At 32.1% G+C, this 21,347-nt stretch overlaps 1 protein-coding gene across 3 annotated transcripts in view; it reads right to left on the bottom strand.

Moving 5' to 3' along the window:
* The window catches only part of LOC150103276 (protein O-mannosyl-transferase Tmtc3-like), a 267,650-nt gene that overhangs the window by 46,872 nt on the left and 199,431 nt on the right, over window positions 1–21,347 (bottom strand). For all 3 annotated transcript variants that reach the window (XM_090397332.1, XM_090397333.1, XM_090397331.1), the window contains exons 5-6: window positions 20,611–20,692; window positions 14,646–14,745 (exon numbers count right to left, since the gene is read on the bottom strand). In XM_090397332.1, coding sequence (XP_090253458.1) covers window positions 14,646–14,745; window positions 20,611–20,692 — 182 coding nt within the window. The remainder of the gene's footprint in view (window positions 1–14,645; window positions 14,746–20,610; window positions 20,693–21,347) is intronic.

Raw genomic sequence — 21,347 nt, 5'->3', positions numbered from 1 at the left:
ATCTAATATTTTGTCGAATGTTGAATCTTTCATAATAAAACCTGGAAAAAGTCGATACTCCGAGATGCACTGCTGGGAGTTGTTTATTGACTATTATACTCATCACTGTTCGAGACCCATTATTAAAAAAAAATTAAGATAAAGAGCTTCAAGTTATAACTTCATTAATATAATCAATGCCAAAGAATATTATACTTTTAAATATTTACAGCAATGATAAAGAGGTTTATTTTATATGGAAACATTGTCTTATCCCTCATAAATCTTGCATTGTATTAGAAGGCTGATTAAAACAACCAAGAAAAAAAAATCCTAATACATAATATAAATTAGCTTTCGTTTCAAGTTTTTCCTGAACTAAGCGGCATTTTAAAGACTTAGAAATTCAAATTAGTAATTATACAATATCGTACAACAGTTTATGAGCCCGAACGCATTTGAATTTGAAGAGAAATTCTAGTGCGGAAATCTTAAAAGATAAAGGCTGGTAAAGGATATCTGAGCGATCCCTTATTAATAATAATTATCACGTTTTAAAACCTGAAGGCGAAATGGTGATGTATTTTAGCTGAATGGTAATGGGTGTCTAATTATGATAATAAAGTGAGCGAATTAGCATAGTGATGGAGTGTAAAGCCTGGATAAGAATTACTACCAGTGTGAAGTAATCGATAATATTATCCACATGCAAACTCCTAAGGGAAAACACTTCTTTATTCCAAACGTCAGAGTTAATAAGTTACCAAAATATAGGAACGTGCTTCGAATACAACACCCCCCCCCACACACACACACACATACACACACACACACAGTGAATTGATCGACATTAGAAGAGTCAATAGTGGTATCCGATGAGATGATAAAAGAAGTCTGTTTGTTGGATGAGGCTTAGGTTTAGGCTTTGAAAGGAAAGGAAAATTCATGGCTGCCCTCAAATGTTAAGCACTGATAGTTTATTTTTAATATAAAAGTCATTTTATCCAAGTGATAATTTACTCAAAAATTTAATTTTAGGTAAACGATTGATTACTTGAAATTTTCATTCACATGTTTTATCGTCTGCTTAAAACTTTCATCCATAAATCTTTCTCGTCTGCCTGAAAATCTTGTTATCAAACAGCATTGTCAGCTTGAAATTTTTATTTACAAATCTAATCGTCTGCTTGGAAATTTCATTCCCATATTTTATCGTTCTGTTTAAAACTTTCATTCATAAATCTTTTTCGTCTGCCTGAAAAAATTGTCAACAAATCTCATCGTCTGCTTGAAATTTTTATTTACAAGTCTAATCGTCTGATTGAAAATTTCATCCACAAATCTCGTCGTCTGCCTGAAATTTTCATTCACAAATTCTGGAAAAAAAAAGCACATCATCTTCAGAGTGTGACGTAATGACAGGATAGTAAAAGACCGATAAAAGAAATGAGGTACGAAGCTTGTGACCTCTGAGTTTTAAATAAAGTAGCGTGGCTTTAACGTGAAGTTGAATTCACTGGATACACACACGCTTGCGTCTGATAGATACCTGCATGGCAACTATAACACTCCTTCCATTCTTCTGAACCTTTGCTATCCCCCCCTACGGTTGTTTTCCCCCCGTGGAACAGCTGCTCAGATACACAGGAGAAAAACGGTTAACATCACTCATGCCATCTTTTAAGAAAACTTCCGCCAGGACCCACATATCACTTTGGCATAGACGCCAAGGCACATGAAGGTCATCCATCTTCGATACACAGATTCCTAGCAGTGTAAAGGTCTTGGGAGAAGAGGGGGATTGTAATCAGGTGGGTGTAAAAGTCTTAGTCCCTGTCTTGCTTAAAATGAAAACCTATCAATGTGACATATTTTCTCATAGACTGTATAATATATAGCTATCCTGACAGCCTTTTTCAGCGGTTTTTCTTGATCTATCCATTCTAGACAAACGTTGCTAACTCCCACAATTCCATGGGCGCATTATCACATCGCTTAAAAACATAATAATAGTTATTTAGCGACCCAAATGAAAATTTTCTACCAAAAAGCAATCAATTGAACATAATTACGTACCATAAGCACTTTTAAATGACATAATGCCTTAGAAAATACCCACAAAGCCTTGCGAACGTATCCCAGACGTAATCAGTTTTAATAGAACGCTGTTGCATTTTCACAAGATGTTTAATGAATGCTTATCAAGTGCCAACTACAAACTCCCAGTGGATATTAGCCGAAATTTTCCTGTTTTCGTAATAAATATGCTTTAAGGTTTGTTTAATATTTAATAAATAACACTCTCTTGCAACACTTGCCTTGTAGTTATTAACTCGAAGATTACTTGGAGAAGATGGCAAAGGTTATGCAAAAGGGCATACGATGTACGATGGGTTGTGTATGTAATTTCCTCTAGGTTATTAAAACGGCTTTCCAAGTTTTGCACTATTTATTACCTGCTGATAAGAAACTGCGAATATATATGAAAGTATTCCAAAAATCCCTAGAAGCTAAAGCCAAGTAATATATACGGTCAGAAGCCTGCATGAGTTTAAATGTCAATCACGTGTATAACTCCATGACTACGCGCGTGCACTCTTCTTTCGCGAGTAATCAACAAGAGCTGTTGTGTATTAGATCGTTTGGCATTAAAGTAACTATGAAGGCGAAAACTAAATTAGCATATCTAATTTTGTTATAAACTAGCTGCCAGCAGAATATGACAGCTTATTTACATCGTACAAGTTCCGAAAAATTAAGGTCATCTTTACTAGGGTTAATTGAAAGCTAATATCGTTTCTGTAGAAACAAGATTAAAAAGAATTAAACTGAAAATAAAAAAGAAAAAAATGAGTTTTATAAGTAGACGTGTTGCAGTTGTTTATAATTCATACTTGTTCATCGATACAGACTATTACAGCCCCCCCCCACCGCCTATCACCAATGGCTTTTTGTAGTTGTTTCGAAAAATCGCAGATGTGTGCACCTGATTTAACAAGTACTGACAACTTGCGAAAATTAATGTTGCCATTAACACCAGCTTCGTCAAAATTTCGCTGTAGGAAGTAACTAACTTTATCATCAATTACTTTTACGAATAAATTTAGAATCATCTGTTTGTTTGGCTTTTATTTTTTTTTTCAAGAGTTGATTGCCACGTTGAGCTAGGAAGCCAATTTACACGAGCTATTGATTATGCCTCTAACTGGATTCTCATAAAAGTTTATTGGATTAAAAAGTCTAGTCAGTCACTAATAAGAAGATTAGCGTATTGAAGTATAAAATTGAATAAGAAGTATCGGAGGTTCATTACAAAGCAGGAAATAATATGTCAAATACTGTATAACTAACTCGAAATATATATCCGAATGTTAAATGGTTGCTAAGCAACGGCAACAATTTAAAATTATGAAATATGATGGTGATTGTAACACTAAGCTGTAAGATGGATAACGTAATTCAAAAATCGTTCGCTAGGTAACGCTAGTTTTCATCACTTTTTTGTGTGTATTTCAACCAATGAGAGTAATGGATTAGCATGTATTTCCGGCAGATGATGTCTTCTGCTTCGTGATTCTTTAATAGCTTTCATTACGACAGCAGAATTTATTTTTAGACTCAATATAATATACAGATAGCTTCCAAATCTTTTACAGATTCAATAATATTTCGATCTAGAAAAATATGAATGAAAATATTTTCTAAATTTTAATTATATACTGTATTTATATATAATATATAAATAACAAAATCGTTTCTTGATACTTTACAGTTGATTTTAGCAATAAAATCGGAGTGTTTATTTATTTATGTATTTGAGTTTCATTTAAAACTGCGCAACGTTTTTTATGAAAACCTACTTTTTATCGAAAGATTACCAAAAAATAGTAAATTCATTATTTTTCTAATTATTTTATTTTACCTCTTAATTTAATTAAAAATTATCTAGTATTTTATCCATGTCAGCATGTATTTACAAGTTGTGTGGGACTCATTGTGGAGGCATCGAAAGACTTCATCTTGGTCATTTATAATCCAATTTTTTTTAACAGGGGGATATTTTCTAGTCAATTGAAAATTTGTAGAATAAAAGGGCGAAAATCACAACTGATAGATCCCAGGACAGTCCCCCCCCCCAAAAAAAGTAATTAGATTAACATTTCAATTTATAAAACTTTTAATTTAGTCTAAATATCAAATAACAGTCTACAATTGAGCTTAATTAAGACTGGCCTCTGCTCTGGAACATCTTTTCCCATGAGCATGATGCTTTAATCTCTATCGGGGAACTGAATTATGAGAGTAACCAGTGATATGTTAGTTTATCTGGTCAGCGGAGTCTCTAGAACACGGGTTTAAAAATACCCGTATGCTACATTGTAAGCGGGCTTACGACCGTAAAGGCTTAATGACCCTACTATTGAGGAAGCACGCTATTAAAAAGAAAGAAACCGGCGGTATTTAGATCCCTTAAGAACATCTATTGTCTTACCATATCTCATCTCTCTAATAGCATCTTTTACGCTATCTCAACGAACATGAAAACTTATTCAACCAACTCGAACGAAGAAAGCCCCTTTTTTTTACTTCTTCTTCTTCTTCGTTTTGTGAATAATGTCCGCATTACTCGACGTTAAATGAACTACACAGAGGTAGAAAAATACACCTGAAAATGTGAATGCATCAGACAATTGCCGTGCGGTTCGGAGCATGAACATTAATTCTAGTTGAATATCCCGTAAAGCATTGAGGCTCGCTTCAAGCGAAGGGTAACATTATGAAGTATTTTTAATTCCATTAAGTAGCTCACTTAAGAGTAATAATAAAAGTATATTTTCATTCGTGTCAAGTGCAAGGAATCCGGCTAAAAACCCATTAAAATAACTCCCTAGGGCAAATATTCGGAGGAAATTGTTACAAAATTTATATTCGACCCTTCCAGTGAACTTTTAAAGTTAGTGGAATTATAATTTATAATATTCTTAAGTACCCTGCATGTAATGATGCGGTCCATTACCCGTCTCCTTATTTCATTATGGCTCCAACAGATAATCTTTTCCTAGTTTTACATGAATAAATGAATGAGACTCACATTTATTAAAATTCTCTGGCATGCCTTATGAATTCCGCTGAAATCAAAGCCTCCGTTTTTTGTTCAATGGCAAAGAACATTTACAGTATTTCTTACCGCATTCTCACGCTACAAAAATCCTTACATTGTGCTGTGCATGGTGGTCTCTTTTCTCGCGTTATTTCGTATTGTTACGTGATTAGAACGATCCTTATATTGATTGTTTCGAATAAAACTAGAGTATCGATGTCAACAAACACATCACTAGGAACGTAGCTAATTGCTTCTTAGCTATTTTTTAGGGAAAGAAATGTAATAATACAGTCACCGCTTATGAACAGATTATTCTAAATTAGTAACTATTAGATCATTTACAAAAAAAAAAAAAAAATAGATCTCTTAGTTTTTATGTTGCTTAGATAATGCCAAAACAACTATGATTTGTTATACAAATAAGTGAAATTTATTTTCTATCTATTTTAAAAATTAAAAATTACATTATTTAACTTTAAAAAAGTATTAAATTTAAACATAATAATTCTTTATTTTTTATTATTTCTTAATAAATGATAGCGTATTAAATACACCTAAAACTATATTTTATCAATTTGTGTTATCCGTTTTGACGTAGATGAGTTGTGATATGAGTATTGACATTCAGGATGGGAGTTGGAGAGATACCCTTGGAGGGTAATGAATGGTAATGCTGGAGCCAATGAAGTTCTAACTGAGGCTCGGCTATTGCTGTTACCCCCTGCCATGATCAGAGCTTTAATAGCTCAATAACACCTTATCCCTACACTGTCCTCTACAGATAACGGGGAAGATGAAAAGCATTCTTGCTTCGCCCCCTTAAACTACGTCCTTATAAGGACGTAGTTACCCCGTGTGGTGGCCAGGATAATAATAGCGCTTCTGTAGTCCATGCATGTCGTAAGAGGCGACTAAAATTGGAAGCACAGTTTCGCTCTCTTAGGTTTCTTCCGGAATTTCGCTCCCGGTGAGGGGGAGAGCTTAGATTTCGAGGAGATTGTCCTGAGAAAGCATTTCGAGTCTCTGGGGAGGGTGTTCTCCAGCGTGGGCCTTGTCGGTGGATGCTTTTATGCTTTTTTCCTGGAATATGAGCGGTTCTGCTCAGTGGTGGTGGTGGGGGGGGACGTCACTGAGTGGAACCAACACGGTGTTGGACGATTTTCGGCCACTCGTGAGGAGTGGACGGATCGTCTTAATTTTTAGAAAAGACTTTACTTACATACCAGCCCCACTGTAGCCCATGCATGTCGTAAGAAGCGACTAAAATAGGTACCCAGGGATGGCAATGCTGTAGCCAATGACGTTTTTACCCTCCTGTCATGATCAGAGCCTATAGCTCTATATTAGCCCATCCATACATTTTCTTCTGTAGATAACGGAGGATATGAAAAGCATTTTTGCTTTATCTACTAGCCAAAAAAAAAAAAAATGTACGTAGCAGATGATGCATTGATTCTATGGTAACGGATGGCAATGCTATAGCCGATGTAGTTTTAACTGAGGTTCGGCTATTGCCATTACCCAGCCATGAGTAATATAGAGCTTTTAGCTCAATAACACCCCGTCCACACATTTTCTTCTATCAGATGAAGGATAAAGAGTCAAGGACTCAGTCCATCCCCCCCCAAAAAAATGTACATAGTTTTTGAAGCTGTTGTAAATATAATTTTGAATGAATTTCTAAATTATAACTAAACAGAGAATAATTGATCAAGTTAAAAATAAGATAATATTTAGGAATAGAAACAATAATGGTATCACACGAAAAGTACAAAAACAAGCAATAATAGCTAAGAATATCTGAATGTAAAGGATTAAGGATTAATCAGATTAATCAGACCAGTACTAACATATACAGCATAAGAAACATGTACAGCAATTAAAAAAATAAGACGAATCAATGAAACTACTAAGTATTAAGAAAAAAAGATGATGCAACAATAACAAAATCTGGAACACAAATAAGGGAAAATTGTAAAATACAATCAATAAATAATTTGCTTCAAACACAGAAATATGAATGGAAAAAGCGTGTAAAAAGAATGAAGGAAAACAGACGGACAAAGAAGTTAAGAACTGGATATCAAAGGAAAAGTTGGTGTCATGGTATTTGAAAACGGAGGCACCACTACAAGCATTTATGCTTAATAGTAACGGGGGGGGCATTAAAAGCGACAACATTCAGAAAAGGTTTTGAAGGTGTATAAAACTAATTAACCGTTAGATAAATATTAAATTAAAGAAAAATATAGATATATGTAATAAGTACTTTAGATTGAAAACTACAGCATATTCAAAATGTAGTTTTCAAATTATATTAGAAAATATATTACAATTTTGAATATGTATACGAATTTGAATATGTATAAACTTATTTTTCAATCACATTGAATTCATTAGATATGTCTTCTGAATTTGTGTATGCATATATAGTTTCCAGGTCTCCTAGCCCAGGACTTCGATATATTTAATTTAGACTGCGTCTTGGATCAGTAAAGATGTCTTGTTTTTTGGAGAACCTTATTGGTTGGCTGTTCATCACTAACGCGATTTAACTAAGGATATGAAATGTTACGGCTCTGGATTTTCATGTTTCCAATAAAAATATTAGAGAAAGTTTGCCGAAACGGTATGACACCGGTCCTTATTATCACTAGAAAATTTGGTATATCCCTTTATACTCGCTGTGCTATGAAGGAGATCGAATTTATTTCTTTCCATTCAAAGGATGTCATTCCAATGGGAGTGATTGTCATATCATTGTTTTAATATTGTGGAATGATTATTTAGGAATTGGGAAATTGTAAAAAAAAAACATTGTCAGTACTAAATATTTTCTCTTGTAACAAGGATATTATTTCATTAAAACAAGCTTTCTCTAACACGTGTGAAGCTGTTATATAAAAATTATCTTATGTCTATTGCGTATGTCTGTGTTAAACTTCTAGTAACGGTATGTTTATTTTTGAGTGTTCGTTCGGTTTTACTCTTTACACTTGCTCATCCTACACTATCGAATTAATATTCGATAGGTTTTGCCACAACGCACTAATTCTCAATTTTTTTCCTAATATAATATGATTTATTACAGAATTTCAATTGCAAGGATGTAGAAAGTGTTATAATAATAATAATAATAATAATAATAATAATAATAATAATAATAATAATAATAATAATATAAGTAACTTTTTGGTATTGTCCACAGTGTGCAGTGTTTGTTCCTATTTTCACACTAACAGTTATTAAATTGCGAAAGCTTTTCTTTTCTTTTTTTTTTTTTTTTTGAATCGATTATGAATTGTAATTAAGATTTTTTAAATTTAATTAAATGACTGTGGCATCAACTTATCTGCATCCATGTTTGATTTGATTTGTATGGAGTTTTTAGGAATATTTTGCTAAATACGTAAACACCGCTGGTATTCATTTGGTCCTTCTCTACGCAAGTTGTTATTCTGAGATTTCCAGTTTTGTTTTGTTTTATTTATCCATTTGTAGTTCCCCGAAAGCAGCATATCATAATCACACTATAAACTACAATAACTACCTCTAGAGGCTGAAGGAATTTAATAAAATTCGAGAATTTAATGATAGAGTTTACGACATCTGTTAAACTTTATCGAATAATTTATATTTTAATTTTAATCGGCCATCTTAAAGGCAAATTAGGCAAAATGGGATTATATTTCTAAAAAACCGAAGCGAACTAATAAAGATCATAGATAATTATAATCGTACAATTTTATAGTGAGATCATTCATTAGCACAATTTTTGGAGCCATTTTGGTATATACTTAAACAAAAGTTTGTTTTTCCTAGTTTTGGATATATATATATATATATATATATATATATATATATATATTAATAAAATTGCAACGATTAAAATCCAAAATTGAACTATTATCTTGTGAATGCACAAGGGGACAGACGGGAAAGTTCTGATAAACACCTAGAACAAAAAAATTAATTAATTTTATGTCTTATATATCCTAAAAAAAAAAAGAACAAATTATTACAGTTTGATGAAAAAACGGTTAAATGGTTTTAACCGCGTGTTTCATGCATGGTTATATCAGTTATCAAATTTTAAGTCAGTGGATTATTTTAGAGAAATACTGTTAATGGATTACGTAGGCCTGTCTCAGATTATCGTCATCATAGTTCTCGCGAAAAACAATGGAAATATCGACACTAGAAAATTCTAGTCTGCATGGTTTCAATGTTCATCGTATGTAAACAGAAGAGTCTGTCTCAATGTATATTTTGAATGGTTGATACGCTTCAATGCCATTCAAGGCTGATCGATGAAAAAGTATTTTTATCATACTCTTTATTGGCAAAACAATTTGAAATGGTAATACTTTTTTCTTTTAGTATAAGTGGATCTATTTTATCGACAAAGCGATTCGAAAAGATAAGTTCTTTATGGTTTAACGAAATTTAGTATAGTATGTCCTATTATTTTTGACTATTACGGCCAAGTCATACAGTTTCCATTAGCAACAATTTGCAGCTAAATTATATTTGACTACAGTATCGAGTTTATTTATAATTTAATTGCTTTCAAAAATAAGGTGTATTAAAGTAATTTTTAAAATTAATTTAATTTTTTAAAAGATAAATATTTATTTTAAATATTCTTATTTTAATAATATTTACAAATATATTATATATTTATATAATAAAATTTCGGATAATTAAGAAAGAAAAATTTTACAGCATCACAGTATCGTGTACGTCTTTGCCTACGACCACACAATAAGAACATACGAATTATTTGCGAAGTTCCTACTAAAAAAAGAACGATAAACAAAAGGAATCCGATTGAAGTTTTACACGAAAAAAATTACTAACTAGTTTGTTTTTATAATTCATTTCATTTTTATTTGTTTTATTATTTTTTTTTTTTTTTTGCGCTTGAAAGAGAAGAATATGCACCTACACACACACACATCGACGTATACATGAGTGTGGTACAGGTGCAAGAAAAATAAATGAATTCTCAGTAAGCAGTAGTTTCTTCAGCTGTACGAAACCGTTCAGGCCTCTCTGAGGACTAATTACAATGAGATTTTCTACACAAAGCACCAGCTAGCGAACCTCCGCTCAGCTACATGGTACAATTACGATTCGACCAGGACTGCAATGGAAACGAATAAGAGAAAAAAAAAAATTATTGCGTTCACGTTTACGAAAAAAACACCACACACACACACACATACACGCTAAAAATGTTCTAAGAGATTGAAAAGACTTTCCTTTAAGAAATAGGCAAGCAAGCAGAAAAGACAGGTATATGGGGAGTGGGCAAGCACGTGATATTTCTACTGGTGTTGAAACGATTACTTCTTTAATTGTTTGAATTTGTTGCGATACTTTTTTTTTGTTAGTTAAATTGAAAACGCATGTTTGGTCATGACACAAAACGCATTACTGAGATTCGCACTTAATACTGTCGACAACAAACTTGTTTGATTTTTTATCAGAAATTTCTGATTAGGTAAGGTATGCTTTGGAAATAAATATATAGCATTATCCTCGTTATATTAAAATTTCATAATTATATAAATTTATTTGTTTTTAATAATTATACTGTACCTTCCAGCACACAAATAGCAGCACGTCAATATAATTATATAAATGTATTTATTGATTTCATAATAAAAATTTATTTGTTTATATAGATGTATTTCTTTTGCAATTATACTGTACTCTCTCTCTCTCTCTCATGTATGTATAAATAAATGTTTTCACATATATAATTTAATTATGATTATCTGAATTTATTATTAAGTTTATTTTCTTATTCTTATACTGTATTATATTTCTCCACCTCTTCGTGAGCTATCGTGGTGAAGCAGTTCGTGTGCCCGATGACCCAGAGAGTTACACTAGAGGAACACTCCTTTGTTTGTAGTTTCACTCCCAATCAGGTCAATGTCCAAAGGTAGGGGCCAAGAGATAGTTTACACACACACCTTCCCATTTGACTGAGTTATCATGGGACAATTGACCCGATACGTCCGTATAAAACAAAGAACCCAATCCTCTCATACTGGTTCGACTGTTGTAGATGGTTGTGAGCTTGTTTGTATTTGCTTAAACTTGATCTTAGTTTGGGAAGAGTAGAGAAGCACGTTTTTATGTTAAACTTTCCCAAAATTCTTCTTATATATATATATATATATATATATATATATATATATATATATATATATATATATACACACACGCAATTTAATTATGATTTTTTATAATTTAATTATTAAATTTATTTGTTCATTATTATGCTGTACTGTATTTCTTCTCATGACAGACAACAAGAGTTAGAAAAAGCACTTGAAGCAGAGAAATGCAATATCTTGCGATTGACAGAAATAAGAAGAAACTCAGAGGAGAAAGATTCGAAGAGTGGAAACTTGTTCTATCAGCGAAGAAACCAAAGATCATGTTCAAGTAGGAGTCTTGATCATACAGACAGAAATTAAAAATAAAGAACTGAAGGATACTTTGAACGAACAGCCGTTTTTAAAATTAAAACACCTAAAGATATAGTAATGACCATCATCCATGCTGATTCATCAACAAGCTCTCATGGTGATACTGAAGTTCATGACTTGCACAACATAGTAGATGAAGCAATAAATAAAGTTAGTATTGGTAGGGCTTCAATGGACAAGATGCTCATCTGAAAATGCATCGACTAGTTTCAAAGGTTTCGGATCTCGAAACCTCAGAAGATAAAGGTTAGCTCAGGTTTCAAGAAGTTAATTCTTGGAAATAATAAATTTCTTCTTCAAAAGGAAATCCAGAAGCGCATGGACGTGATGTTATCCAAAACTTGACATCTGAAAGAGATTACTTACTAGTTCAAAATGAAAAGAAAAAAAAGCACTGTCTAGAAGGCAGAGATATTAAATAATTATAGTTTTAATACATGTTAAACATAAATAGTTTAAGGACAAAATATGATCCGAAAGTAATTCAGAATGATAATAACGTAAATAAAAACTAATCTGAAGAAGGAATTATAGATATCTGCTGAAAACAGACACCTGCCTAATTTAAAGCATTTAAAGTCTCAAGTAAACCTATTTATTGATAAATATGCAAAGGGAACAACAAGATTCTCACCAAAACCATTATCACAGATCACAAAAATTGTTAATATTCACAAGCAAAATAATTCAACTGGAACTTGACTGGCTACATAGCATAACTAACGTTGGTCCACGCTACTTTCGATACAATACAGAATACCGAAATAACGAGGCATATTCATTTCCCATTCAGCAATGACCGAAACCATTTTCTTCTCTTAATTTTATTATAATATGAATTATTATACTTTTACAAATTTAGAAATTTTAAATAATAATTTATTCAGATTATTGAAATTTTAATTTTCAAATTAATTGTTTTTCAATATATTTTATTTATTTATTATTTTTAAAAATTTTAAATATTAAAATTATTATTACAAATTGAGTATAACATCAGTCGAAAACTATTATTCTTAATAAAAAAATAACCTGTTTTTAACCATACAAAGTAGTAGACACGACGTCTGAAATCAAATACATAAGATTTATATTTCTAGTTTTCGACGTTTGTAATGAAACTGGGGTAAACAGTTAGGAGGGAAATACGATAAAGATTGTTCTACTGAATGTATAAAAATAATTAATCCAGTTTTATGTAATAACTAAATCATTATAATAAATTATATGGTAATTTTAATTTTATATTAAGATATGAGAGAAATTTGAGTTTTGTAAATGGAAATATTAAATATTTTAGTGGTGAAAATCAACAGTAAATAAGTAACTAAATCAAAGTCATATATTTCATTGAGACATTCGAGGATCGACCGAGATGGTGACGAGAATCCAATACCCTTGGAGGGTAATGGATGGCAATGCTGTAGCCAATGAAGTTCTAACTGAGGCTCGGCTATTGCTGTTACCCTCCTGCCATGATCAGAGCTTTAATAGCTCAATAACATTTTATCCCTACACTGTCCTCTGCAGATAACGGGGAAGATGAAAAGCATTCTTGCTTCGCCCCTTTAAGCCAGTCCTTATAAGGATAAGGATCGACCGAGATTTAAATGCGTCAACAACGAGATTGATTCATTCAATCCAATATCCTTGGAAGGTAATGGATGGCAATGCTGTAGCTAATGAAGTTCTAACTGAGGCTCGGCTATATATTGCTGTTACCCTCCTGCCATGATCAGAGCTTTAATTGCTCAATAACACCTTATTCCTACACTGTCCTCTACAGATAACGGGGAAGATGAAATGCATTCTTGCTTTGCCCCTTTAAGCCAGTCCTTATAAGGTATCGCAGTATTGTTTTGCATAATCTGCTGAGTAATTTTCAAACTTCTTTGGAATATTGACTATCGAGTTTTTATCATTATTTCAATAAAGAAGGAAGTGATATTTTCATTCTTGAATAAAGGTGATGAAATAGCTTCACAAAAGCTATATATATATATATATATATATATATATATATATATATATATATAAGGCGTGGTTTGGCTGCACGTGCTATCAAGAAAAACACCAAGCGATGAGGGAATAAAGAAAAACAAAGAAAAAATGGCTATAAGATTTTTTTTTCCAATCTGGTGAGCACCGAAGTAAATCCAAACACTTCCTTGCAACCTGCTGTTTAGAAAAATTTCAAACTATTTCGTTGCGGAACATTTACAAGACAAGTGAAAAACTGACTATTCCGCAGCTCTTGGGAAGTCGTCCTTTCTTTAGCATTAAATGAAACGTAAAGAAAATGCTCAATGTACAGTGCGGTAAAGTTTTTTTTTTCTCTTTTCATTCTTTTTCTTATATATTTGGTAGTAGGGACATTTATTTAGTAAACTTCTCTTTACTTGGTGACTTTGGGAAGATAAAACGTGGCGTCAAAGAGGCTTATTTAGTCAACAAGAACGGGATGGGGTTTGTCGTTTGGTTCTTGGGCGTCTGCGTCTTGATGTTGTTGACGGCATACAATTACCGTTAAAAATGTAGATGTCAGACCCATGACAAAAGTTTATAGGAGGTGTTTGTCGCCAGTCAAGAGAAGGCAAATGGTCAAGACTGTTGTCCAATGCCGTAAGTGTAAAATCGATCGTGACGTAATTATTTCTGTCGTCTGCGACTGCTTGAGTAGCAGACGACGATTGTGGAATAGCAGTTGACTCAGTTATTGCTTCATGTCATTTTCATATCACCGTAAGGAATGGAAAATTACTGTTATATGAGGCAGTTATAATTACTTATACAAAATTAGATACGTCTGTGTCTTCATTGCAAAATGAATATCTTAAAATAATAATGAAATACATCAGCGATATCATATTTCCAATGTCCCACAGAATGTTTAAATTTGTTACAAGATTAAATACTGTTTTCACTGTTGCAACGAGAGAGATTTATTCTATTATTCTACTGTTGCTAGGCGACCGATGCTGCTGTTTCATTGTTGCTGGAAGGACGATGCCATCATTGAAAATTACAAATTTTCAGGGGTGACAGGGGTGACTCACCTGGTTTACTTGAATGGTATCTCCTTTTGATAAAGTATAGTAAGGCACTTAGGTAGAATACGGCTGACAATAGCTCGGCCCGTCCTACTACACCTGTTACCTGCATGAGACAGAAAATATATTAAATAACTGAATTAAGTTTTCATAATTAAGCATGGTATTATTACAGACTCAACAAATCAAATATTAGCAAAGTGATAACCATAGATAAAACACCTGAAAATCTTTCATATGATTACGATGTTATTCTCCTGATTTACAATCGATAGGTCAGATACATACTATAATGGATATTTTTCACATAAGTCATCAAATCAAAGGTATTCCCATCAAATATTACTGCAGATTATGACGAATACACCTTCTTATTCCTATTGGTTTAATGCTCTCACGTGACGAGGGCATAATTAAGAGGAAGCCATTATTGGTAGATCACAAAACAGACTGTATGGATCTCCGATTATGGACTTCATTTGTGGGACTAAGACCACAACAATAAACATAATGCAATTGCGAACACCTTTTTTTTATTATTAAATTGCAATCTAGAGTGTTTGTCAATCGATTGTTTTCAATAGATTGTAAATTTGGATTGGAACAGATAAAAACTAAAAATTGCACTTTTAACAAATAAGTTTATGTTTATATATTATATTATATTATTTAAAAAAAACTAAAAGTTATACTTTTAAATAAATCAAGATATATATATTAAATTCAAAAAATAAATAAATAAATAAAACACCTTTTATTTTTATATATAACTTGTGAATATCATTAAACGTTTGTGCACCCAATTCTGTATCTGTATACATATATACATATATACATATATATATATATATAATATACATGTTGGGAAAATTTCAATCTCCCTAATAATTTTCCAATACATGTTGGGAAAATTTCAATCTCCCTAATAATTTTCCAATATATTTATTCTAAATATTTCAATTTCATTTTAAACAGCATATCCAATTGGCAAGAAAAATGAGGAATTTTCCTGAGCGATTCATTTCCTTCCAAAATGGATTGGTTAGAGCGAAAGGGATATATTTCTATTCTATTTTATCTGCGTTCGATCTATGCCTTCTAGAAGACGGAAGACATTTTTATCACAGTGATTTTAGTCGTGCTTGAAGAACCCCTTTCTGCATCCAATACAAAGTCTACCATAGCAACTTTCTTATGCCTACCAATTTCTATGAATTTCTCAAATCCTCGAGTGACTTTGCGTTCACCTGTATATTCTTTTATTCAGTTCCATCTATATAAGCACTCGCAAATTTCAGAATATAAAATTAACGACGGTCGATTTTTATAGAGCACACGACGCGAATAAAAATACAGCAGGAAAAATCGCTTTAACATAAAAATACCATGAAAGACCTCGAAATAAACATAAGGAAATACAGATAAAAAAAATCGTCATGTGAAAAAGGTGATTTACAAGAAAAGACGCGTAAAAATGTTTCTGCAGATCGCCGCAGCAGAAACTATTACCCCTGGAGAATGTATGTGAAGAAGGAAATAGATGTGGAGTGTCCTGCTGTGGCACAGAGAAGCTTCATATCAGTCACCCCCAGTCACTGACGACAATCATCCACTGAATAAGTGTTTTGGTTATCAACTTCAAAACTGTGTTATGCTGCTTGTAGATTCAGGTATTTTCATACTGCACTTGGCAATGTAGAAGTTCATTGATATACACACAAAAAAGAAAGTTAACTACAGTTACAGTTAAACATGCAACTTATGTTATTATTAAATAACCCTATGAGGCGTTACAAATACAATTTATTTAGAATATGATGATTCATTACATAGTGACAATTAATATATAAATATAAATGCATATATAAAGAAAAATGTAATTTACAGAATATAAAATACGGTAAAAATGATAAAACATAAAAATACTTCATTCTTTTATTATAAAAATGATTTAAAATATAAATAATTCTACTAATACATGAAATAATTAAAATAATATATTTTTATAAAAGTGAATAAAGTGAGGAACTGTACAAAAATAGAAAAAAAATTAATGAATGAATTAATACAAAAAATGAATAAATAAATATAATCAAGTTTGATATGGTATATTGTAAAACGAAACAATGATACTGTAATAATAATGAGCCAATATTTACTATGCGATTATTTAAATAATAAAGAAACAATTAAATAACTAAAATGATCGTTACAAAAGCAACCAATGAATGAATTAAATTACTAATCAATATAATAAATAATTATGTATTATTTATTAATGTATTATACTTATACTAAAGAATTAATGTATTATAGTCCTTATAAGGACTGGCTTAAAGGGGCGAAGCAAGAATGCTTTTCATATTCCCCGTTATCTGTAGATGACAGTGTAGGGATAAGGTGTTATTGAGCTATTAAAGCTCTGATCATGGCAGGAGGGTAACAGCAATAGCCAAGCCTCAGTTAGAACTTCATTGGCTACAGCATTGCCATCCATTACCCTCCAAGGGTATTGGATTGAATGAATCAATCACCGACTATGTAAGTAAAGGTGAAATCTCAAAAATACGGACGATCTCTAGGCCACTCCATAGTGGGCGAAAGACCGTCCTAATCTCAGCATTGGTTCCACTCAGTGACGGGCTCCCCGACCACTGAGCAGAACCGCTCAAATTCCGAGGAAAATAATTCACCGACAAAGCCCCTCAGCGGGCCGTGCCGGAGAACACTCTCCCCGGAGACTCAAAGTGCTCCCTTAAGGCAAAAACCCTAAGAGAGCGAACTCAAAAACTCATCGCCCAAGGGGGTAAGAGCAACAGCCGAACCTCAGTTAAACTTCATTGGTACAGCTTTGCGTTGCTATCCATCACCCCCAAGGGCATTAATGAACCAATCACCGCATCTCACGGTCGATTGATTTACTCACTCCTAATGCATTATACTTATACTAAAGAATTAATGTATTATACTTATATAAAAATTGTAAAGGTGCACTGTATATTCTAGAATACTTTTAATAATTTAAAGCTGTGGTATTTTATTTTAATTTTTTTCAGACTATATTAGAGTTAACTAAAATTATATCCTTTTCTTTGGATATTTAGAAGTTAAAATGGGGTTGGATTGTCTTTAAGTACGAAGTAATAACGTTTCAAGAAACAGTGGGACATTGAGTCTTTTATGCAATGAATGGCTACGAGGATTAATAATATTCTTAACAGTTTCCATTATCGTTGAGTCTTTAGTGTCAGTTCATCATTTTTTTTACTTATTATTGTTCACTATTGTTTATTATTCAGTGGTTGTTCTTCCTTATTCAACGTTTCTCACTATTGAAGCCATCACTACTATTTCCCAGTGTGAACTTGCTATTCATTTCTCACTAACGCTAAAAGCTATTGTCAGTTAATTTCAATATTAAGAGATTGAATATTGAAATTGAATTCGAATAATAAATAGTATAGTTTAGTAATTATCTGTTTCAATTTTTGCATTTGCAACAACATTTATTTCTTCTTTTTGATGTTTCTTTGTTCTATATAATGTCATGTAGCAACTATTAGCAGAAGAACAAAGCATTATAAAGGAAATTCACTGCATTATTGGAGTGCAGAATAATCAATTATCTAAGTATTAATGCACATACGACCTCAAATACTATTTACGTTAGCATTTCTAAAGTGAAAACACATTACGTTACTGTTCTTAATGTAGGAAGAGTTACTGAACAATAGAGACAATTCAAAAATCGAACATTTCAACTCTTGAACGAGAGCAAACTCCAGCTTAATAAGATGGTTTGAATAGTTAAAAACATGCAGAAAGTGTGCGGTAACATTCTGGGCTTTTGATAGAAATAATTAAAAAGTTATTGGCGAATGAATTGGCGCAGTTGGTTGTGACATACTTATTGAAACAAAACATGGCAGAAATTAGAATATATGAGAGAAAATCTGTATGGTACAGCAAATGTACATAAATGGACCGTGATAAATAAAACTTCGGATTTGTACAATAGGGAATATGGTGTGGTTTAAAGTAAGTCAATCATCTTTTTATGAGGTGTTTTTATCAACTTCCATATTAGTTATCAATTCTCTCAGTCAGGAGTTCAGGACATCCACACCTCTATAGGTTTGGACGTCCTGAACCATTGACCTCCATAGCCCTCTATATCCATGAAAGAACTATTGTCAAATATATTAAAAAAATCCTAAACTTGCTCGTGATAGACTTGCATGGCCAATCAGAATGTGTACTCTTTAGATTAGATAGGCATGGAAGATGTCAGGAAAGATTGTTTTTTCCAGCCTATCGCCCCATCTCTTAATAGGTGAAGCGTATGCTATGATATAGCAATGCTTCTCTAGACTAGCTTGCATAAAGTCCTGATGTGAATCATATGAAGAAACGTTGAGAAGAGTCGACTGAAGACGAGATTAACACCATTAACGTTGCTGTGCTAAACGATTTCCATTTTGGTAGAGTTACGAGCTAAATTACCTTTGTCTCTTTACCAACTTTTAGTAAATCTATCCAGATAGTAGACTATTTCCAAACTGTGTCCAAAAATGTATGAGGGGTGAATTATGATTGATATGATGTCAAGAGAACTAGTGATTATCACATTTATAAATAAAAAGGGATCGAAAAACATTGATTCTAGAACTATAATTGGGTTAACAGTATTACCGTGAATATGTACACTGAGCATCAAAAGGATAGTCTAGAACTAAACTATCCTTTTATTTCGTACCGTACATGCCATAAAATATCAGGAGTGTCCACCCGCTGAAAATGTCTCTACAAGAGATTAGGCAATTGAGTAAATTATCGGCAGGATCTATGAAATCTTTGCTATCTAACAAAAGCCCACCAGAGTGTGACATTATCAAGAGATTTTGAAAAATTCTAAAGATTAACATAAGTAATTATTGCTTCTAATGTATAACTATGGACGAAACTTGGAGGCATTTTTTATCTTGATGCAAATTAAAATTTGCAAGAAAGATAAAAGGAAATCGTAAATGTTAGGTGATACTAGGTATAAAAATTAATTAAATCATTAAAATTAAACAACAATATACTGCATTGAACATTGTTTCCAAAATTGAAGACTCAAAGAAAAAAAGAAAGTTGAACTGAAGTCTGATTTTTCATCAGGTGATAACCCTTGACAATCCACCCATAAAAATGTTCAATCTCAGTTTCTTATAATTGACATTGCGGACAAAGGAAGACATAAATCGTAGTGAAAATAAATCACCAAACTCGGTCACAATGCGGACGCAATATTTTCAGAGCTGTAGGTCCGTGGCCCATTTATTTCTTTTTTCTTTTTTTTTTTTCGTTTTCGTAGCCCAGGCATCTGATTATGGCAATTACCTAATTGTTCTAGTTAAACATTAATCACACATTCAAATTAATACGCACGATAATTAAATTACTAATTATAGTTTCGTTCTAACGAGACAGACTGTCTTCACACGGATGGACAAATAAAAAAGGTTTAGATTTCGGAATTATGTATCTCAACTGGTTATTATGCACAACTTGAAAGCTCTTCTTTGCAGAATTATTAAGAAATTCAAAAATAAACGAGCCAAATTTTAATTAGAATTAATTAATGCGTTCTTGTTTGCAATGTATACATTCACAGCGTTGTCTCTGAGTCTTTTATATTCGTAGTTCAAGATAAAAGCTAAAAGATACACGTCTCTTGCATAATAAAATTTATTCTATGCTAAACTTTTGCAGGTTTTTTTTCCCTCGACTCTATTCTTTATGTTAGCTTTAATTTTTCATCCAGTGTAGATATAATTGTATCACTGTTGTGGCCCAGACATCTTATTGTGGCAGCCATTCATCACAATCTCATTAGTGTTTCTCACACCTTCGCATCTGAAAGGGAACAAACTTTAGTTAAAGTCGTATAATTAACAAATGTCTCTCTCTTTTCGTAGCTACCTACGGCTTCTGTGTGAATAGGGTGGACGGCAAACAAGGCAGACGCCACTACACTGGCGGTCTCAGGCAGAAATTGGAGGCACAACCTACAAATAGAAAAAAAAAGAAACAATTAAAATTAAGTTAGTCTAACGACAAATAAATCTCAAGTGTTATACCAATAAAAACGTTATTTATAGTAGTTTTACTGAAACTTCGGAAAACACGAACCAGTTAGGAGCATTGAAGACTTTTTGGACTTGTCCTTAATACTCAAAAATATTATGAAATTATTGTTAAGATTATTGCATTAAAATTATAAATCTAAATAATTATATATGAAATTATTATTAAAATCATTGTGATAAAATTATAAATGGAAATAATTAAAAAGAAAATTAACATTTTGGTAGAATTAATAAAAAATATAGAATTAAGAACCTTACACTTAGTTTTGTTTATTATTAACTTTCAGATGTATATATTTTAAAATGTCTTATATTTTTAAAAAATAATAAGTAACTTATAAATAACTCAAAAATTTCTAAGTGTTTTTGTAAATATTTTAAAAATTTCTAATTTCTAAAAATAAAACAAACGCCTTTTAATATTTTATATAAGAATATTACAATAGCATCAACGTAATCCCTACACTGTCCTCTACAGATAACGGGGAAGATGAAAAGCATTCTTGCTTCGCCCCTTTAAGCCAGTCCTTATATAAAGAGAATAATAATAATTACTGGAGGTAGGATTTTTTCG

This window comes from Typopeltis vanoorti, chromosome 9, assembly GCF_054136105.1.
Source record: "Typopeltis vanoorti isolate ZY-2024b chromosome 9, IOZ_Tvanoo_1.0, whole genome shotgun sequence".
Lineage (NCBI taxonomy): Eukaryota > Metazoa > Arthropoda > Arachnida > Uropygi > Thelyphonidae > Typopeltis > Typopeltis vanoorti.
The sequence above is the reverse complement of the archived record's forward strand: the minus strand, read 5'-3'. Positions and strand labels throughout refer to the sequence as shown.